We start from the raw sequence: 21,315 nt of genomic DNA, 5'->3' as shown, positions 1-21,315 counted from the left end.
AGCTCTGTGTCTTGTGAGTCAGGCAGAAATTAGAACAGGTCAATTAAGGGAGTCACACATAAGTTAGACCAGGTCAGTTAAGGTTAATCATCTGTGAACTGAGGGGGTGGAGGTAGGAACTAACATTCTATTTAAGGGGTAACAAAACATTTCAGAGCTTTACTGGAAAGGCTCACCTAGACTCTGCTACGGTTTGCTGTGAGGGAAAGGTTAGCATTTTATTTGTTGTATTTTGTATTACTTATTGCCTTTTTCTGTTTTGTATACCGTGATTTTTCTTTACACTGAATTTTACCTGTATTCTGCTTTTAACCACATATTAAAACTTGAAAAGCGACCACAGCTCTGCCTCTTGTGAGTCAGACAGAATTTTTTCGCACCCCTCCACCTGGTTACTGTTGTGTTCTTAAACACCACTGTCTTTCTAGTTGCCTGCCCCTTATGTTAATTTGACCATATATCTCATTTCCTCTCTGCTTTTACTGGCTGGTATGAGTAAGCACACGATTATCATTTTGTGAAATCAGTCCCCTTCAACTATTTAAATTTATTGGCCATCCTACTGTATTCTATAGTACCAGAATACAGAAGTGACCACCCCCTTTCAATCTATCTTGCTGTTTTAAAAAAAATAGTGACTCTCCACTAAAACTTAACTTTTTAGACAGGTAAAACTTAAGTTACCTACTTTCACATCTAACTCCTCTAGTGCACACTGCAGTGTTTAGGATAAACCATTTTTTTCATCTTACCTTTAAGCATCTATTTCAAGACCACCAATTATTTGAGAACCTACATTCTGCCTCTCAGTAGTCATCTTGGAATTAGTGCTTCTGTTTTCTCCTGGTGAGAGAAGAAGTGAAGTTACATTATTTCCTGGAGACTGCTGATCACCAGAAAGCTTAATAACTGCTTTATAGGTGACAGCTAGAAATCTGTGCGTATATTCTGATCCTGGTGAGAGTAGGAGCAGAGGGCATTGATTCCTGACTCTTTCTGTTTGGAAAGTGAGTGTTTGTGCTTAACGTATCTGATTGGTCTGGTTGCTATTCAAGGCATCTACCAGAAAAAGGCTAGAAACCTGCAGACCCTTGCATCATCTGGGACAAGACTGTGGATCACCAAACAGGACGTGGCCTGCTTCTCTTCTTGGGATTGGTGCTAACATTTTGCTTCTGGTGAGAGAAGAAGCAAATGAGGATTGTATCCCAAGAGAGTGAAGCTGTGCTGACACCAGCATTAGTAGTAGCCAGGCAGTAGCCATTCATGCTACTCCCCTCTTTTCATCATTCTTGACAAGCTAATTCTTTATTTTTCAGTAAGTACTGCTTGATTTCTTTCTAACTTCAGAATATCTGCCTAAATACTTCATCCTAAAATTTTCAGGGTATACGTATTAGTTTCCCCTCAAGTGTTTGGCAGTGCTCTGTACAGACTCAGACACATAAAAGGAATATATAAGGAAACATCTCCAGTACTTAGTAATAATGACCAGCCCACCTGGCATGTCTAAAGGTCAGTTCTCTGAGCTTTCTCCTATTAACCTGATGAATTTGGGCATTCTGAGGCAGTGTAGCAATTGCCTGATGTACACAGACAGCCCTCTCCTCCTACCTCCCAACACTCAGACTTGTGAGAGGTGCACTTATTTATCCAAATTGGAAGCCATGCACTCTCAAGCAAAGACCGGAATAGCTGGTCAAGAGGAGAAGATCAACATCTGCACCACACCGCATGCAACACATGGCCCTCCTGAACACCCACCATCACAGCTCTCACATAAAAACACAAACCACACCCACCTTCACAGAGGCTCTCAATAGAAATCTACCCCAACAGCAGAGACCTCCAAGACAGAAATGCACTCGAGCACCACCACACAGCACAAACCACAAGACACATAGCTCACATAACTCACACAGTGTGTCCCTCAACCTAAGCCCCTAAGGCATAACAGCTTGCCCAGTACACTAATCATAGGTGACTCGATAGTGAGGCACACTGATGTCCCACTCACTAGGCTGACTAAGGAGAAGGTAACAGTCAGCTGTCTATCAGGTGCCAGAATCCGACACATAACACAAGCACTCGGGTCACTCCACAACAAGTACAAGTATGACTCTGTCACTGTCCATGTGGTGTGAGAATGACCTGAGATGCACTCCCTGGACTACATGAAAAGAGACATGGAGGAGCTCTTGGATTATGCGGCCCAGGTAGGTATGACCCTAGCCCTGAGCAGCATCCTACCATCACCCAGAATGATACTGCAGGACAAGCAGAAAATGATTGACTTCAACAATTGGCTAAGTTTCTGATGTCATTCTAAGGGGATCCAGTATCTGTCTGCTTGGGATGACATGATTGACAGACCTTGATGCTTTGCCAGAGATGGCCTGCATCTGTCACCCCTGGGTTTCTGGATACCGGCTAAGGCCCTTGCCACCCCCATCGTGCCTTTTTTAGGAGATGTTCCAAAGACCAAATTACCACCATAACAGCTATAAATAAATGCAATCTGAGGGTCACGCTTCTCAACGCTAGAAGTCTAAATGTCAAGATGCACTTGCTCGAAGCACTCCTAAAAATGGAGAACATCGACATTTGTAACAGAGACCTGGTTTAAAGCAGCAGAAAGCACCCCTGCGCTACCAGGCTATAACTCATTCCACACCTTTCGGCCCCAGAACATGGACTGAAGCTCCAAAGGTGGTGGTGTCTTCATATTCATAAAGGATATACACACCTCCAGACTAGTAGCCCAATGTTAAGTTGTCAATCTCGCCTTCATTCTTGCTGGATGGGTTCGGAGCTGAACCTCGGCTCTGACTCAGCCGAATACTAAAGCTCGAGAGCTATCTTTACCGGCTCGAGGCTATCCTATGTCCCATAATGCTAGGCGTAATATACCCAGATCTCGTTTGCCGCTTCAGCTACGAGGTTGCGTTTTCACCTGCTCCAGGTCGTATATTATTATTAATAGCTTTAGAGATAGTTTATCTGTCAGATTTTTTTCCTATTTTATCTTTTTAGTGTTAGTGAAGTTAGCGACTAGTTTCCCCCCCTTTTAGTTTCTAAACTCCCCCTTTTTCTCCACCCTTAAGGTGGTTGGGCCTCTGACCCTCCCCCTTAGTAGTACAGATTTCCCTTAGTTGTTCTGTGTGTGTGTGGAATTCTGTCCCTCTGTTTAGCGGTAGTTCTCCCTTTTTTCTGCTTATTGTAATTGTTGTTATATATATTAGTGTATTGTGTATATTTTTTTTTACATTGGTATGTCTAAGGATACTAAGGTATCGGGTTTCAAGAAGTGTGACTCGTGCTGTCAGAAGATGTCTCTGACAGACGGTCACACTTCTTGTGTGTATTGTTTGGGCCCTCTGCACCTGCAGGACTCTTGTTCCATCTGCCATGCTTTTAGCCCTAGAGTCCTGCAGGAGCACAGAAACAAACTCATTCTTAGAGGATTGTTAAAGCCTGAAGGTTCTCCGGCTAAGACCATGACTGGAAAACCTCCAAAGCCCGCCAAATCGTCGGCTCCATGTTCAGAGCCGGCGCCGAGCGGTTGTCTTGCTGCCTCGTCGGTTCCGACCGGAACCGAGGCACCTAGACCTCAGTCAGCTCCGACCTTAGTGTCGGAGCTGTCCCCAAGCAGAAAACGCTCCAGGTCTCCATCTCTCATGTCGGTTAGATCGGCTCTGAAGTCTCCTCTGTTGTCGGAGTGGAGCCTTAGATCTCATTCCTCTAGGTCTTCCAGGCTTTCGGACCATGACCTCGAGAGGTTAGTCAGCCGGCTTTTGAAGTCACAGGCACTGGCCCAGTTGCTACATAGCCCGTCTCAACAGACAGGGGCTACCCCTACACCCACTCAAATTCCTCCTCCGACTACTCTGCTGAGTTTGGAGCTGGAGGTCGTCGAGGTTAGTACTGTGGGGGTGTCGGAACTGATCCCTCTGTTGTCAGTTCCTTTGTTGGCTCCGATCCCGTCCTTGGCTCCATCCTTGGAGGGATCTGGGTGCCGAGACTCCCTGGTTGGCTCCGAGGGGGCGAGTGGCATCGGACCCTTGTCCGACCCTGCTCTCCCTCTCGGAGCCTCGGCGCAGGTGAGTTCGGCCCTGACATCGGCCTCGGAGCCATCCCTCTCGGTGCCGGGGAGAGCTCTCATCTCCTTAGAGTTGGGTCCTTCTTCCCTGCCTGACAGGGGCACCTTTGAGGTCATGAGGTGCGTGCTGGCTCCAATACCGGCACCACAGTCAGCCTCCTCGTCCCCTCCCTCTACGGTGCCTGCTTCGGCCCCTGCCAACCCTCCCGACCCCAAGCGAGGAGAACCAGCACTCCAGGCTGCCCCATTGGGCCTTTCTTCCTCTTCCAAGGCCTCCTCTGATTCTTCTGGGGAGCCCCCTCGGAAGAGGACATGTAAAAGGAAACAAGTTGACTCTCCTGAGTCAGTGACATCTGACACCGACCTGGATGATTCGGAAGGGTCCCCAAGGTCCCCCTCTGAGGATGTCTCCTTTTCTGACATCTTAGAGATCCTCAAACAGAGGGGGGAACTGGTCTGCCCTTAACCCATCCGAGGACGAGTTGGTGTACCTGGATGCGTTCGGTTCTCGCCCTTCCACCTCCTGGGTGTCCTCTCCTTTCGACCCACTTATGGAGGTGGTGGCTCGGAAGGCATGGACGGCTCCGGATACTATGGAACCAACTCCCCGGAGGCCCACTAAATTTATTACTGCTCCGACAGATAAACAATTTCTCTCCAAGGGTGTCCCCGTGGATGCCATGGTGGTGGCGGCAGCCACTAAGAAGGAGTTGGCTGACCCTTCAGTACCTGTCCATCCTCCTAATAAGGAATCTATGACTATGGATAGGTACGGCAAGCGGATATTTTCTTCAGTGACCTTTGCCATGTGGTCGCTGAACTATTTATGCTATTTCACCCGACTTCAGAGAGACCTTCTCAAGGAACTGGGTGAAACATTGCAGGACCCAGCAGCTGTGAGGTCTCAGAAAAAGATCAACTCCCAGCTGGGGACCCTGAACTCTATCGTTAACTCCTCCATGCATCTCATCTCTTATGCAACCAATGGAGCGAGTAGAGCCGCAGGTACGGGTGTTGCTCTAAGGAGACATGCCTGGATGCGGCTCTGCAATTTTGCAGACCCCTTCAAGGTGTCCTTCACTAACACCCCCTTTGATGGTTCTGCTCTTTTTGGGCCTCAAGTGAAGGATACCTTAACCAGGTGCGAACAAAAAGGTAAGACTCTCTCTGCCATGGGAGTCCGTTTTTCCGCCCCTTCTAGACCGTATCCTAAGGGTCAAAAGGGCAGGAAAATGTGGTTCCGCAAACCTCAAGGAGTTCTGCCGGATGCATGTGGTGAGCTTCCCTCCAGAGGCAGAGGAGGAAACAACAGATGCCGCCCTAGGGGCAGGGGGGGGGGGTCCACAGAATCAGGGTAGCAGAGAATTGTTCTCTGACAAACCCTTTCAGCACCCCTGAGGAGCTGCCTGACTGTCCACCTTCGGAGGCAGTTGGGGGAAGACTTTCGCTGTACCCAGAGGCCTGGCGCTCTCTTACGCAGGACAGATGGGTACGGTCGATCATATCCAAGGGTTACAAAATCCCCTTTATCCACACCCCACATCAACCAAAAGGGCCTCTTCCAGATGTTCCACCCTATCTGAGAGACCAAGCAGCACTAGAAATTTCAAAGCTGCTTTTAAAAAGAGCCATCCAGCCAGTCCCGGCAGACCAACAAGGATCCGGAATCTACTCCAAATTCTTTTTGGTACCAAAAAAGACAGGGGACTGGAGGCCTATTTTGGATCTCGGCAGACTGAACAAATCGGTTCAAAGAACAAAATTCCGGATGGTCACGCTACAGTCCATTCTTCCCTTTTTGGGTCAGGACAATTGGATGTGCTCTATAAACCTTCAGGATGCGTACTACCATATCAAAATGAACAGGCGCTACAGGAGGTTTCTCCGCTTCAGGCTGGGAGCCAGTCACTACCAATTCAGTGCCCTGCCCTTTGGCTTCACCACAGCCCCCAGGGTGTTTACCAAATGCATGGCAGTGGTTGCAGCTCACCTGAGACGTCGAGGATTCCAGGTGTTTCCATATTTGGATGACTGGCTCCTTACTGCCACCACCAGGCACCAGCTACTTCAAGCCAGGGATTACGCTGTACAAACCTGCAAAGCGCTAGGCATCTCTATAAATTTCGAAAAGTCTGCCTTGTCGCCTTGTCAGCATATTACCTTCATAGGCGCCGTGTTAAACACGGTAGAGTTGTCAGCAAAACTACCTACACAAAGAGTATTAGACATTCGCAGTCACGTTCAAGTCTTGCTACAGGAGGACAGGGTCCAAGCCAGGCTTGTACTGAAAACGCTTGGTCTAATGGCTGCAACAGTCACCTTGCTTCCCCTAGCTTGTTTTCATATGCGGATACTACAGTGGATGCTTTTTTCCCAATGGTCCTTTCAGCAGCTTCCCATGTCACACGATATTCTAATCACTCAGTTATGCAAACGACACCTATCTTGGTGGATGGTCTCACCTCAGGTGCTTCTTCTCCCCCCTCCGGTTGCCACCGTGACAACGGACGCCTCCCTCATTGGGTGGGGGGGGGGCATTTTCAGGGCAGGACAGTCCAGGGCACATGGCAACCCTTCGAGTGCCACTTGCACATCAATGTCCTGGAGATGAGAGCAGTGGTGTTGGCGTTGCAGGCTCTTCAGAACTCTCTTCTCACTAGAACGATTGCAATACAGACAATATGTCTGTAGTATGGTACATCAATGAACAGGGTGGAACCAGGTCCTACCCTCTTTGTCAGGAAGCGCTCAGACTCTGGCAATGGGCGATCTCTTCTCAGCGGTTTCTGGTAGCAAAACACATTCCCAGGAAGTCCAGTGTCATAGTAGACCAAATCTTCAGAAGGTGGGGTCAGCCTTGCTGCGACCTTTCCGCAACCCCTCAAAACAGCAAGTGTCAGGACTTCTTCACCCTCTTTCGGGCCTCTCTCCCAGAGACGCTCTAGTCCACCATTGGCCCAGGGGTCTCCTTTATACTTTCCCCCCTTTTCCCTTAATCACTCAGTTAGTCCAGAAAGCAACTGCCTTGAGATCCAGGATGATCCTCATTGCCCCTTACTGGCCCCGACAAGTCTGGTTTCCGTTCCTACAACGTCATCTACTGGAGCAGCCTTGGCATCTGGACCCTGTGCCAGACCTTCTGACCCATCAATCGGGCAGGCTGCACCAATCCCTTTCATCTCTCAACCTCAAAGCTTGGTTGCTGCACTTCCAACCCTAGCCAGGCTTCCCTTAATTTCTCCGTCAGTACGTGAGATTATCCTTGCCTCTCACAAGTCTAACACCAGAAGAACGTACACAAGTAAATGGAAACGTTTCTCTATTTGGGCAAGGATAAATCAAGTTGACCCCTTCACTGCTCCTGTCCAAGCAGTTCTAGATTTCTTGGTGGAACTCTTTCAGAAAGGCTCTTCTTCAGCCACTATCAGAGTCCAGTTGGCGGCTATTGCAAATTTCCACGTTGGCTTGTCAGAGTCTAGTATTATGTCCCACAAGCTCTGCAAAGCTTTTCTGAAGGGTACCCTATTACTTAGGCCCCCAGTCAAAGACCCTCCTCCACCGTGGGATCTAAATTTGGTACTGTCATCATTAATTCTGCCTCCTTTTGAGCCTGCTGCCTCCTGCTCGTTAAAACTGCTCTCGTGGAAAACACTTTTCTTGGTAGCTATTACCTCAGCGAGAAGGGTTTCGGAACTACAAGCACTATCTGTGCGCCCCCCTTATCTTGTTTTTCACAAAGATAGAGTGGCTCTTAGGACAAATCCATCCTTTTTACCTAAGGTACTCTTGGAAAAAAATCTCAATCAGACCATTGATCTCCCAGTTTTCTTTCCAGATTACACTGATAGAGCTGAGAGAAGATTACATTGTTTGGATGTTCACAGGCAACTAAGTTTCTATCTGGATAGAACCAAACTAACAAGAAAATCAGAGCAACTCTTCTTATCTTACGCTGAAGGGAAGCAGGGCCTTCCAGTTTCTAAAGTGACCTTGTCCAGATGGTTGACCTCTCTTATCACTTTAACCTATCAATTGAGGCATAAGGAGCTCCCTACCAAGCCTAGAGCTCATTCAACTAGAGCATTAGCTTCCCCTGTTACCTTTCAAGCGAGATTACCTATGGATTCTATTTGTGCAGCGGCCACTTGGGCCTCTCTTCATACCTTCATCTCTCATTACAAACTGGATATTGCCTCCAGAAATCGGGCTGATTTTGGTTCCACTGTACTCAAGAGTCTGCTCCATTGAGCCACCCAGGACTAAGGTGCTAGGGACGCTGTCCCATCCAGCAAGAATGAAGGCAAGATTGACAACTTAACATTAAGAAGTTATGTACTTACCATAACGTTCCATGTTAGTTGTCTTCTTCTCACCTTCTTTCTTGCGTCCCACCCTCCATCCCCGTAGCCTGGAAAGACCTAGAGTATTGAGTGAGACTTTCTTTGTCACCAGGATTATCCCTTCACCTAGAGCTCTTGTCCTCCTTTGGTAGCCCTGGCGAAAAACAGGCTGTAGGGTTTATAATTCTATATAGTTCATAGATTTATCCCTTCTTGTGGTGGGACATGTCTGTCCATAGTGTTAGCTATCAAACGAGATCTGGGTATATTATGCCTAGCATTATGGGACATAGGATAGCCTCGAGCTGGTAAAAATAGCTCTCGAGCTTTAGTATTCGGCCGAGTCGGAGCCGAGGTTCGGCTCCGAACCCAACCAGCAAGAAAGAAGGCGAGAAGAAGACAACTAACATGGAACATTATGGTAAGTACATAACTTCTTAGTATAACGCATCCGAGATACTTCAGGTACAACTAACATTGGGTAAGATGGCGATTCAGGTCGTAGCCTGCTATAGGTTCCCAACCATGTCCCATCTCTCACTCCAAGTTCCTAAGCACCCTGAAAACTATTAGGTCCAACCCAACACTCATACTAGGTGACTTTAACTACCCCTCCATCAACTGGGAAAACTACTGATGCACCAATACACTGGCCAAACACTTCCTGGAATTCATCAACTCCAATGCCCTGGACCAGCTCATTCTTACCCCCACTAGAGAAAGCAACATCTTTGACCTGGTTATTACTAACGGGCAACCATTGCTCTACACCAATAGTCAATTCCTCCCTGGTTAGATCCGACCACAAACTAATCACCATGAAAATCCACATCTCACCCACACCCCCACCCCCACCCCACAAAGGTAACCACCATGAAAAACTTGGGCTCCTAAAAACAGAGGTGGCTAACTTCATGGCACCCATGTCAGTGGAAAATAGATGCACAACTGCCAAATCATACACCACTGCACTGTACGAACATGTGCATAAATGCATGGAGCTAGCCATACCCAACAGAACCAAGACGCTCTCCTCCAAAAAAAGGAATCCAATCTGGTGGCCCCCTGCCATTAATAAACTCTACAAAAGAAGGAAGAAACTGTTGCAGAAAAAGGTGAAGTCCCAAGACAAAAAGTTGAGATCCCTCTTCAAAACCTCTAAAGCCAGCTATGAAGGCAGAATTGTGGCAGACACTAAAAATAATCACAAAGCCTTCTATAGTTATAGCAAGAATCTGCACTGCAATACCCAGGTTTGCTCTGAGTTACTGCGCAATGGTACCTGCTATACTGAGCCAACAGATATTGCCAACTTTACCCCTCTCTCCCCCCCTAAAGGATCAATCACAACACCTGAGGAATGCCAGGCACTCAGTATTACTGCAGCACAGGTTAAAGCTGCATTGTCCAAGGCCAAGAATACAGCTTCCATGGGACCCGACAATATCCCTGGATGTGTTCTACATGAACTACAAAGTGAACTGGCACCACATCTGTGTGCCCTGTTCAATCAAAGCCTTACCTAAGGTTTTGTCCCTATCGAATGGTGCACTGCTACAGTCATCCCTCTCCATAAAGGGGGAGTGACTACAGACCCTGGGAATTATCGCCCGATTAGCCTGATGAGTCTGATATGTAAGGCTATGGAGTGCATCATCATGGACCTAATTAACAAGGATATAGGGAATCTCAAAACTCTAGATTCCATGCAATTTGGTTTTATGAAAGGTAGATCATGCCTGCTCAACCTGGTTGACTTTTTTAAGTCAATCACCAGAGCTGTGGATGAGGGCAAGGCAGTTCATACAGTCTACCTCGATCTGGTCAAGGCCTGTGATACCATTCTCCACTCAGGAATTATTGATAAACTCACCAAACTAGGCATCACCCCCTATATCACTAGGAGGGTTGCAATGTGCTCACAGATAGAACCCACAGTGTGAAAGTAGCAGACTCCAAGTCAGACTGCCGACCAGTCACAAGTGGAGTCCCACAGAGATCTGTTCTGGGTCCTCTCCTGTTTGGCATCTACTTCTCAGAAGTCCAGACCAACATGGAGGGACTCTGGCTGACCAAGTTCGCAGATGACTGCAAATTGGGAGCCATTATTAACTCCCCAAGTGATGTAGACATCCTACAGAAAGGCCTCATTGAGACCAAAGACTGGTGTCAAAACCATGGCCTTGAGCTTAATGCCAAAAAATGCTTCGTCTTTCCTTTTGGGAAAAACTCAGTTCCCACTAATTACCACATCGATGGGAGCCCACTGAACACTGAAGGCATTATAAGAGATCTGGGGGCACAGGTTGACAGCAACCTCTCCTTTGACCACCACATTGCATCCAGAAAGAAAGAGGTCATCATCTCTCTCTACTCTTCCCTCATTAGGCCAATCATCGAGTATAATGCCCCATTTGGCATGTACATCACTAGACACATGCAACAGCTGGAAAGGCCACAAAAGTACCTCATGAAGAGGATCTTAGACCTTAAACACATGTCCTACGTGAACAGAGTCAAAAAACTCCAGCTATTCTTTGTCTCATATTGTCTACTAAGAGGCGATCTCTGTTTGACTTACAAACCCATGTCTGACCCAGCTCTGTTAGAAATGCTACATCTAAAGAAATCCCAATCCCTCCACACCACATGCTCCAGAGACCTCAACCTCATTACCACAATCAGCAGAACATGCTGGAGGGACAGGTTCATAACCCAGAGACTGCCCATGTTCTGGAATAGACTTCCCATACATGTCAAGCAGAGCACCTTACTGGCCCTCTTCAAGAGAAATCTTGATGAGTGGATGGGAAATAGAAAGTTCACCTCGGGGATCACTCCAGTGGCTCTACTTGATAGAGGCACTGGGAAGTAACGTCAGGCGGCACAATGCCAGGGCACTTCTATGGGCTAGGCTTGTAAAGGCTCCAGGGCCATTAACCTAGTACACACCTGTGAACCTATGAGAGCAATTACTGTCATGAATGAGTTTAAAAGTTAAAAAGTCTTGGAGGGAAGTTGTTCAGGCTGCGTCTATATCACATAGTCGAAGTCTTATAACTTCGAACACGTAATGTTCGAACCATTATGTTCGAAGTTACAAAACTTTGACTATAAAAAAAAAAAGAAACCACAGAAAACAAAATAAACTGCTTTAAGCAGGGGAGCAAGCCCCCCCCTGCACCCCCCACATGGGAGGCTGTGGCCCCCACACCCCCCGCTACTTAAATATACCAACTCTGAGATCGCACCCCATTGAACAAAATGGAAACCTCCACTTATGGAGAGTTCCATTCAAATGCTCAAACTTTTACAAATTCGAATTTATAGTCTCAACCATATGAGGTTCAAACTTGTAAAAGTTTGACTACGTGATAGGAACCCGTTCTGGCACCGGTCAGTAGCCAGTTATTAATTAATTTATTTATTTGACATTTGTTAACTGGGACAGTCCGACTGGGTCACAGAACCCGTTTTCAGCAGAGGCCCAGGGAGAAAAGCTTCACATTTAGACATTTATATCCATACACAGATAGATTACAATTACTAAAACATGAAGTAAGTTAAGATTTTACATTTACAACATATTAAAGATTAACAATGTCCAGTTGCTACAGTTTTGCAATAAAAAATGGTTTTAATAATGGATTTCTATAGAAGAAAGTAAATAATGTATAATACTTCGAACATGAGAGTAGTCTTACTCTAGATCATGTGAGCAGCTTTACTTAGAGAGGGGGAGAAATAGCAGTTTAGTTTTGTGAGGGGGTTAGATAGACAACAAGATGAGTACAGACTAAGGATTAGTGTGAGAGGAGAAGAGTTTTTGGAAGGGCTTCATAGATATGAAATGGGGTACGAGAGAGAAGGGAGGGTGGACAGAGCAGAGGTAGAGGGGGATTAACCTGGAGTTAAACATGAGCAGAACCATGACTTATTAAGCTGTGCTTTTGGGGAGCATTTAAAGTGTGTCAGATTTGGGACTGATCTGGTGGTTGAAGGGAGAGAGTTCCATAATTTAGAAATAGAGTATGAGTACAGACACTGCCCTCATCGTTTGGAAGGTTTGGAGATTTCTAGCAAGTTTTTGTCTTCTGATCTGAGTGACCTGTTTGGTTTGTATTGTTTGGTAAGCTTTTCCAGGGCAGGGCAGGTTGTGTATAGTTGCTAGATGGGTATATGTTAGCTGGTTGGAGAGCTCAAGCAAATGTAGTTCACGTGGTGGTTTACAGTGGTGTGTAGAGTATTTTGAGTTTGTGGTGAACTTTGCAACTTTATTATAGTATTGTTCCATTTTTGTTTTTTTGGACATTTGCCGGTTCGTAAGTATGACGGAGCCACCAGATAGGGTGTGGAGTAGGAATGTTTTTGCCAGGGTAATTTTGGTAGATGTAGTAAGGAATTGCTTATTTCTGTAGAGAAGTCTTAATTTCTTGTGAGTTTTCTTTATATTTTGCTGGACATGAAGGTCAAAGTTACATTTATCTATAATTACAACTAGTAATTTTGTTTCTTGTATTCTTTCAATGATAGAGTTGTCGGCTGAGTGGATGTTAAAATTTTTGGAGCTGATGGTGGTATTTTTGGGGTGAAAGACTTTGTTTTTTTTGGGATTCAGAAAAAGTTGGGCATCTGTGAGTCATGTTTCAATAGTAGTGAAGGATTTTGGAGTATTAGTGATTAGTTCTGGATGAGTGCAAGAGGTACAGATTATGGTGGAATCGGCTGCATATTGAATCAGCATTCCAGGGGAAGAGGAGGTATGTAAACTATTTGTAAATATATTAAATAGTAGGGGACCAAGGATGGAGCCTTGAGGGAGTCCTGTAGGGTTAAGGAGAAAGGGGTAGATTTGATTCAACCTTTTAACAGCTTGCTTCCAGTCTTGTAAGTAGCTTTGAAACCAATGTACTGTGGTGGGGGGCAACCTAGGACAGGGTATTTAGTAGTAATCGGTGTGAGATCATGTCAAAGGCTTTAGAGAGATCCAGGAATACTGTAGATACAAGGTTTCCTTCATCTCTGGCCTTATTTATGGTGTCTGTAAAAGATAATAAAGCTGTGGATGTATTATGTACAGGTCAGAAGTCATGCCACATTTGAGTAAGCAAGTTGTTCTAGAGTAGTTATTTTATTAACTGTTGAAAGATACACCTTTCAAGAATTTTTAATATAGGGGATAGTATGGATATGGAGCAATAGTTAGACATTTTGATGGAGTTTCCTCCTTTATGTATTGGGGTTATATGTGACAGTTTCCGTATGTTAGGGACTGCAGATTCAGACAGAGATATGTTTATGAGAATGCTGACTGGATAAGCAACTGAGTCAACAATTAATTGTTAGGTATTATGGTAAAGAATATCTGTGGATTTGGAGCAGGGATTTAGTTTGAGTAGTAATTTTTTATTGATGAGGTGGATATAGGCTGAAAGGAGAAAGATATCTGGTTAACTTTGCATTGGCTCTATGTCTTGACATTGGTGTGGTCTCAGTTAGATGTTTGTTTGTGTCTTTTTCCCAGTTAGGGGTCGCCACAGCAGAACTCCGGTCCGCTAATGATTGGTAGTTGATTTTTACGTGCCGAGTTACCAGCCCTGACGCACAACCTTCAACGATGGTACGCCCATTCATGCATGTTGCCACGCAGAAGACGCTCTAGCTGAGAATCGAACCGGACAGCGTCTTACTATGAGGTGACAGCGCTACCGCAGCACCACCACCGTGGGTTTAGATGTAGAGGGGGTTATTGGTTTTTGAACCAGAGAGTAAGTGGGGGGGTCTTGTGTTGGTTTTAGTAGTTAGTAGGTCAGCTATGGATTTTATGATGTGTTTATTAAATTCTTCTACTATTAGGGATGGGGACATCAGGTGAATGTGAGTGCTCTTTGTGTGTACCTGGGTTGAGAAAGGTTGAGATTAAGTGCCATAATTTTTTGGGTTTTCATTTACATTGTAGCTGAAGGTATGAGTATGTTTTTATTTAGCTTTTCTCCACTAGTTTAGTTACACTATTGTGGAGTGTTTTAAAAGAGAGATGTTTTGTTCTGTCTTATATTTCCATGCTCCAGGCTTGGTCTCTTTGTTTCATTAGGTTAATATAGTCTTTGGTTAGACATGGGGTTGTATTTTTTTTTACTCTTTGTCTGTAAAGGGGCTAGTGTATCAAGTATTTTCAGGAAGGTAGAATTGAAATATTGAACAGCATCATTGAGTGGTAGTAGTTTTAGGGGTATAATGTTTATTTTATGGAATACATTATTGAGTGTTTGTTGTCTGAAATTAGTTGTTTCTAATTGTTTTCATTGAGTGAGTTTTTGTATGGTGGGTACTGGCTCTAATGGCATATGTGGGAAGATGGTCAATAAGTGAGACTGAGAGTATGCCGGAGGAGGAGAAATTTTTTGGGTGAGATACTAGGATCCAATCCAAGACAGAATGGCAAGTGAAATATTTGTTATATCATGTTGGGCTAGTGATTAGTTTAGTGAAGCCATACAGGTTTATATTTGAAATATAGTGCCAGTCAATGTTTGTGTCACCTTGGATGACTGTTTCTTGTTTAATGTTTTGTGTTATCCAAGATAGTATGTCTTTTAGGACCAGTATATTGCTTCCAGGTGGAATATAAATCACAATGAAACTAATTCTTTGTATTATTGAGGTTCAGGAACTCCATTAATATTTTGGTGTTGGAGAAGGTTGGTATACTGTATGAACAGAGTGTGATGTTGAGAATGGAAGGATATAGAAGGGCTGTCCCTCCGCCTTTTTTATTTTGGTATGTCTAATGTATGAATGGCATAGTTGAGAGGTGCAATTTCTGTATCTTTTATGTTGGGTCATAGCCATGTTTCCTGTAGGGCTGGTATATCAGGCTTGTTTTTTTTCTATCTATGCCTGCAGAGAGGTTGTCTTGTTGCAAATGCTTCTCAGGTTCAACACTATATTTAGGTTTTTAGAGTAATTTTTTGTTAGCATTTGAAGTTGGGCCTGGGTTTGAGTATACATCTCCACTCTGTAACAGGATGTAGATAAGATATGAATATAATGAGCTGCATTTTGTGCTGGGGGTAGGAGTTAAGGGAATAAAATAGGGCTAGAAGGATATAGTGGTTGGTATTCTTGGGGTGGAGATATAAGGGAGGGTATAGTAAAATAGTTGAGGAGAGATGTTGGAGAAGTAGTTTCGTTTGTTAGGTTGGTGGTGCAAGTTACTGATGTATAGTGGTGTGTGGCGGTTTGATAGGATAGCGTTGTAGTATAGCTAAGGATTATTAGTAACGAGGTTAGACAAAAAGAGTAACATTTTGGGAGAAATTATATAACATAGACTTATATAGAGTAAATTTATTATCTGATAAGTTTGAAGTATGCTTAAGACTTTAGTTGGTGGTCTAATGCTCTAGAGTCTCTTGATTGGTGGTGTAATGCTCTAGTGGGGTGGCCTGATTTCCCTGGTGTATTGTTGATTTGATATTGTAGGAGGTAATGTGGTGGGAAGGTATTTGACTGGTCAGTGTGGATTGTGGGTGGAGTTTTTATAAGTATAAATTATGGACTAATGGAGGTGGATGGGAAATGATGGTAGGGTAGGGGAGCCTGAGTGGGCAGACCTAGTTTGAGTTTGGTGGAGATCCTGGATAAAAAACTATAATTAAGTGTTACAGTGGAGTATTATATTTTGCAAATATGCTACTCAAACCACAATAATGGAAGGCAGTAAAATGTAGAATGGGAAATAATCTAGATAAAGATAAGAAAATAATGCTGTTGGGGAAGTAGTTAAAACACATGGTTGTGGCTGTTGGGGAATAGAACTTACTTATCAGAAATAAGGAAGTAAAAAGTTGAATGGAAAAAAGAACTAAGACTCAAATAGGCTGTAGTGGGCAAGATAGTTAAGGCTTTCTAGGCATATGGGTAGCAGTGGGGAAAATGCTACACGGTGATGTGCTGTAGCTGCTTCTGGAAGTTAAGCTAATGGTAAGCCATTTAAGTAGTACACATACATTAGCTGACTTTCTTTTTGTTTTGTTTGCCTGTTTTTTGTAAGATTAGAAGGAATCGCGAGAGTGCCGCTTGTGTGAGAAGCCTCTTACAGTCAGGCGATTATCATATAGCATATAGGAAGAGGGAGAGAGAAAAATGAAAACTAGTTTATTCAGGAAGAGAAAAAGAATTATTAGTATATTAAGAAAATGATTGTTTAAGTAGTGGTTTGTGTTACTGAAAGGAAAACTAGTATATAGTCTGCAAGAGTGTAAGGAGACCCCACCAAGGATTACTTATTGTTAGAGAGTTAATAATTAATACAGAGAGAGAATAAGGAAAATGGAGCCCCTTAGCCAGTATAGTAAGTTGAGAGCTACAGGAAGGAGATGGATTAGTTGCAGGTTAAGACCCAGAATTCACTAGGGTGAAACCGGATATTAGAACAGAGTCAGCACAGCAAAATATAGTTAAATTTAAACATATTAAAAAAAACATTAGATAATAACAGTTATATGAGTTGAATAAACAGAAAATCTTAGCAGCTGGTGCACTACAGTAGCTAACACATTGAAATTGTACAGTACTGTTTCTTGCATATAACAGTCATCTGGAACTAATGATATTCAGTAGCAGTTTAGCAAATTAAATAACATATCGACACATTAACAGGGAATCTTTCCTATTATTCAGACTTAAGGAAATGTGAGTACAAAAAAGTACAGATGAATAAACAGGGTTTACTATCATAAGTATGAAATGCATTTGGCTGAAATGCGCTAATACCGACTTGTAAATCAAAAACTCAGTATACTGATGTTCGAAAGGTCAAATCTGCATATCATTATGCAAATTCGACCTCATTTGAAATCACTAACATGCAGTCCTACACTGCACCATATGTAATTTAAAAATTTTGCAGGGGGAAAGCCCCTCTGCCCCCCCCCCCCGTGGGGGGCTGTGCCCCCCCACACCGCCTGCAAAATATTTATTTCAACTCTGAGATGGTATTACAGTGGGAAAAAGGGTACATTCCTGATCTCCACTTTACTACAATTTCTAGGTCAATAACTGACCTCATCTTTGTGAATGAATTGAGGATTCGCTTATACAGAACTCGCACAAGGAAAGGATCAGCAACACGGGTTGGACAAATGTCATTCGACAACCCGTGGTCGCTGAAACTTCCCTCATCAATTTGATAGTAAACAAATAAATAGTGATATTTTATTCTCTTCCTTTTGTAGTACTTTTGCACTCTTAAGGGAATGTAGAGTGATATTGGTTAGGGCATGTTAGAGTGTAAGTAATAGGAAATGGTTGGCTATGGCATTTCTATCTCGCTTGAAGAGAAGATTTGAGATTTTGTAGGCATGTTTAAGTTGTTTTAATATTTTTTGAGCTTGGATTTCAGTTTGTGTGGAATGACAGAGGTTGAACTTAATACAATACCCAAATATTTTTGTTCAATAACTAAGAGGAGTGCACATTCTTAATGATCATTAATGTGCAGTAGTTTAGCCCTTATTTTTTTGTTGTTGTTCTAAGCAGCATCACTGTAATATTTTAGGTATTCAAGCAAAACCTGTTTTCCTGTAGCTAATTCCAAAGGTTTGCAAATATCTGTTGCTACACCTAGAGAGCACTAAATCATCATTTAAGAAATAGATAAGATCTGACAAACATGAAGTGATAATCATTTAGAAAAAGAAAAGATAGGATGAATTCCAGGACAGAGCCTTGTGTAGCTCCTTTGTGGCAGCTATCTGTGTTAGGCAATAGAGACCCAGATGTATTAGTAATGTTTCCACTACTGAGCTAGTTTGAAAACTGTAGGCTGCCTTCATCTAAGAATTTGCATACATATAATTTTTAATAAGGAGGTTATAGACCACACATTCAAAGCCTCTTTTAAGGTATCCATTTATTGAAGGGTGGTGATTTCCAGTTTCCTGATTAGTCAGTAGTTTGACAGCACCCTTTAAGAAGCTTATGCAAGCCTAACATAGCAGGGGTGATTACATTTCACCTTTATTCAAGCCTAACATCGCAGGGGTGATTAAATTCCACCTTGATTCCCACCTTCCAACTCAGTGAGGTTTTACTTTTTGATAATGGTGGGATAAGCACTTATAACAACTTTTTTGATCTTGCCCAAAATATATTACTCTGTAAATATAATGTGTCAGATTCAAAAATAATTTAAACTTAGTACAAAGCACTGTCATTTAAGTTTGAGAAGGAAACCCAGGCAATTAAAAGCTGAGGTTTGAATGCCTTCTCGGTTGAACTATTCAGATGAGGACATATGTAATCCTCAGCTCCAAAACTGGACAGATATAAATTGACAGAGTAACTGTTGTCTGAGGTGAAAATTGCCAACTCAGCTTTACTTGGGGGGGGGGGGGAATGGCTGAGAGCCCCTGCCCCAAGTAACTTGTATTACAAAGCCATGCTGTATTGTGTAGCTGTGTGGTGGGTTCTCCACTGTGTAATGCATTGTCCTGCACTGTACAGTGTCCATTGCACATTGGTACCCCCATCAGGTTAAAGGTAGATGTGCTTTGTCATTTTTTTTTTAGTTACTTGCCTTTCATTCAGTCCATCCACCCAGCATAACTGTTTGTATAAAGTGTTCTGTTGATCCCAGTTGTTCATTATAGTTGCTAAGTTACGACAGATGTGCCACATGTCAACAGCCATTAACAGAAATTTGGTCACTCTTAATACAGTGTTGGTATGATTACAAAATCAACAGGTCTACAACTGAACTATAGCAGATTGTCCAACCATCTCCCCAGCCTTCTCCTTTTTCCACAGGTCATCACTCACATGTTCCCACACACATTTGCTATTTCCTAGTTGGTAATAAAAAGGAAGGTTTTAGGATAGAGGATACAAATGACACTGAGGGATGTTTTATGTGTTACCAATAAAGATGATTTTATGTATCCTGTGTACTCTGTGCCTATAAACTCCAACCCCTTCTCTGTGAAGAATTTTCTATGCTGACTAAGCCTTTATGCCTTTGTAGTTACGCAATTGGCATTTGCAGTATGACAGGGTGCCCTATATGCATGTGGCACTTGGATGTCAGATTAGGACAACTACAGCTAGAGTCAGTTCACACTTTGAACAAATAATGAGTTCATTACCTCTGAATGTTACAGAATGCCTTAGTCTTTATCCTTCTTTGGTATAAATGGGCCATGTTGGAAGGAGGTCAGCAATCATAACTTCTATTATGTGAAGTGCTAGGCTGACCTATCATCCTCCTACTTTGTTGGATGTATGCTCATCAGAAGGGATAGGGGCAGTGTGAGCATAGTGGTGCAGACCATCTACAGCAATGCCCCATTCTTTTAGAAGCCAGAAAAAAGGTAACCGTTCTGGTTTACTATTATTGTTTTTCTACCATATGTAATTTAAATAGCTGTTTACCATTTCAGGATTTCATTTTGGGTTGACTGTCAGTGTATGTCTATACAGCTCACTAACATGCTACTCTTTAATAATCCTCTAATTGAAGTAAATTGAAAACTCCACACAGAAACATATAACATGATATTTGGTATATTTACTGCATTTATGTTATGCATTGCCTGATTATTATTTTTCAAAGCTAAATAATTATGCTGGTGACTATAGTTTACTTTTAAAGCAATTAATGTTAACTGTAACAACAACAGGAAAGTAAAGAGTAAAAGTAAAATGCATATCAGATAGAGTAACTGTGAAATCTTTACCTGCCTACTGGACTGTAAAAATCTCCATAACCATCATACACTTCCAAATAATCTGCAAGGCAGTCAAAATCGTCTTCTATGTCAACATACAAGAACTGCAAATGGATGCGCTGGCCATACTGTAATCGGATATGCCAGTAACACACTAGGTCATCTTCATAGTTATTTGGATAGTCTGGTGATGTAATTGTGCGATTCTGGTTTGTTAATACCCCGCCACAGTGGTTCCCTAAAGAAGAGGGGGAAAAGAATGTCATTTATTATTACTTTCTAAAGCATATTAATCCACAAATACAAAAATCTAATGCATTTATTAAACAAGATTTCTCCAAAATCCTGACATGACCAGCAAAAATTATAGCCCCAGAATATCAGAAATAGCCATCACAGCACTAAGGTGTGTGTGTTTGTGTTGTGGGGGGAGGGGGCTTGTCCTTGTCTTGTTAAATGGAATGGGTTATTTTCATCACTAGAGTTTTGACCCTGTCAGGATTTAAAACGTCAGGATTTGGAAAATTTGGGCTATTGCACAGACAGATGTACAACATAAGACAACATAGCTACTAAACAGACTTGGTATTGCTGTACTGTTCCAGCAAACCTTTTCCACAAGTACAGTTACAGTGTGATTTGCGGTAGTTATGGAAGCATTAGTACTTCAGAGGGTGGGTGGCTGTGGGGAATAATGAACCATCCAGGAATGTTGTTAGACTCAACACTGCAGACCAATGTTGTTATTTTCTAAAAGGTTCATTATTCCACATTATCTCCATGCCCTGAAGGTATCATTGCACTTAAAAAAATGGATATGCCAGATAAAATGATGACTTTGAAACTGTTAATTTTTTACATACTTTTGCCATTTAATAGTTTTTTTAATTATGAACTTCTGTATATTTCATAATGCACACCTGTTTGATATTATGTTAGTACTGACAAGAATGTGCCCACTGTCTGTAATGTGTAATGGTAATGACCTCTAAAATTCAAACCTTTGATCTGATGTTAATCTTATTTCCATTCATCACTGATGGGGTTCGGTTCCAAGCCCTTGGAACTGAGTCAGCCTCTTTACCAAGCTCGCGCCAGCCAAAACCTCTCGGGCTAAGCTTCTACCCAGAATGCCCTTCTCCCTGTT

General features: G+C 43.1%; 1 protein-coding gene across 1 annotated transcript in view; it reads right to left on the bottom strand.

Moving 5' to 3' along the window:
* TNFAIP6 (TNF alpha induced protein 6) overlaps positions 1-21,315 on the bottom strand; it is a 577,009-nt gene that overhangs the window by 68,244 nt on the left and 487,450 nt on the right. The window contains exon 4 of the mRNA XM_044074884.1: positions 20,178-20,406. Coding sequence (XP_043930819.1) covers positions 20,178-20,406 — 229 coding nt within the window. The remainder of the gene's footprint in view (positions 1-20,177; positions 20,407-21,315) is intronic.

This window comes from Protopterus annectens, chromosome 6.part0 (genome assembly GCF_019279795.1).
Source record: "Protopterus annectens isolate FY-2018-M chromosome 6.part0, PAN1.0, whole genome shotgun sequence".
NCBI lineage: Eukaryota > Metazoa > Chordata > Ceratodontiformes > Protopteridae > Protopterus > Protopterus annectens.
Note: the sequence above shows the minus strand (reverse complement) of the source record. Positions and strands in the feature narration are given on the sequence as shown.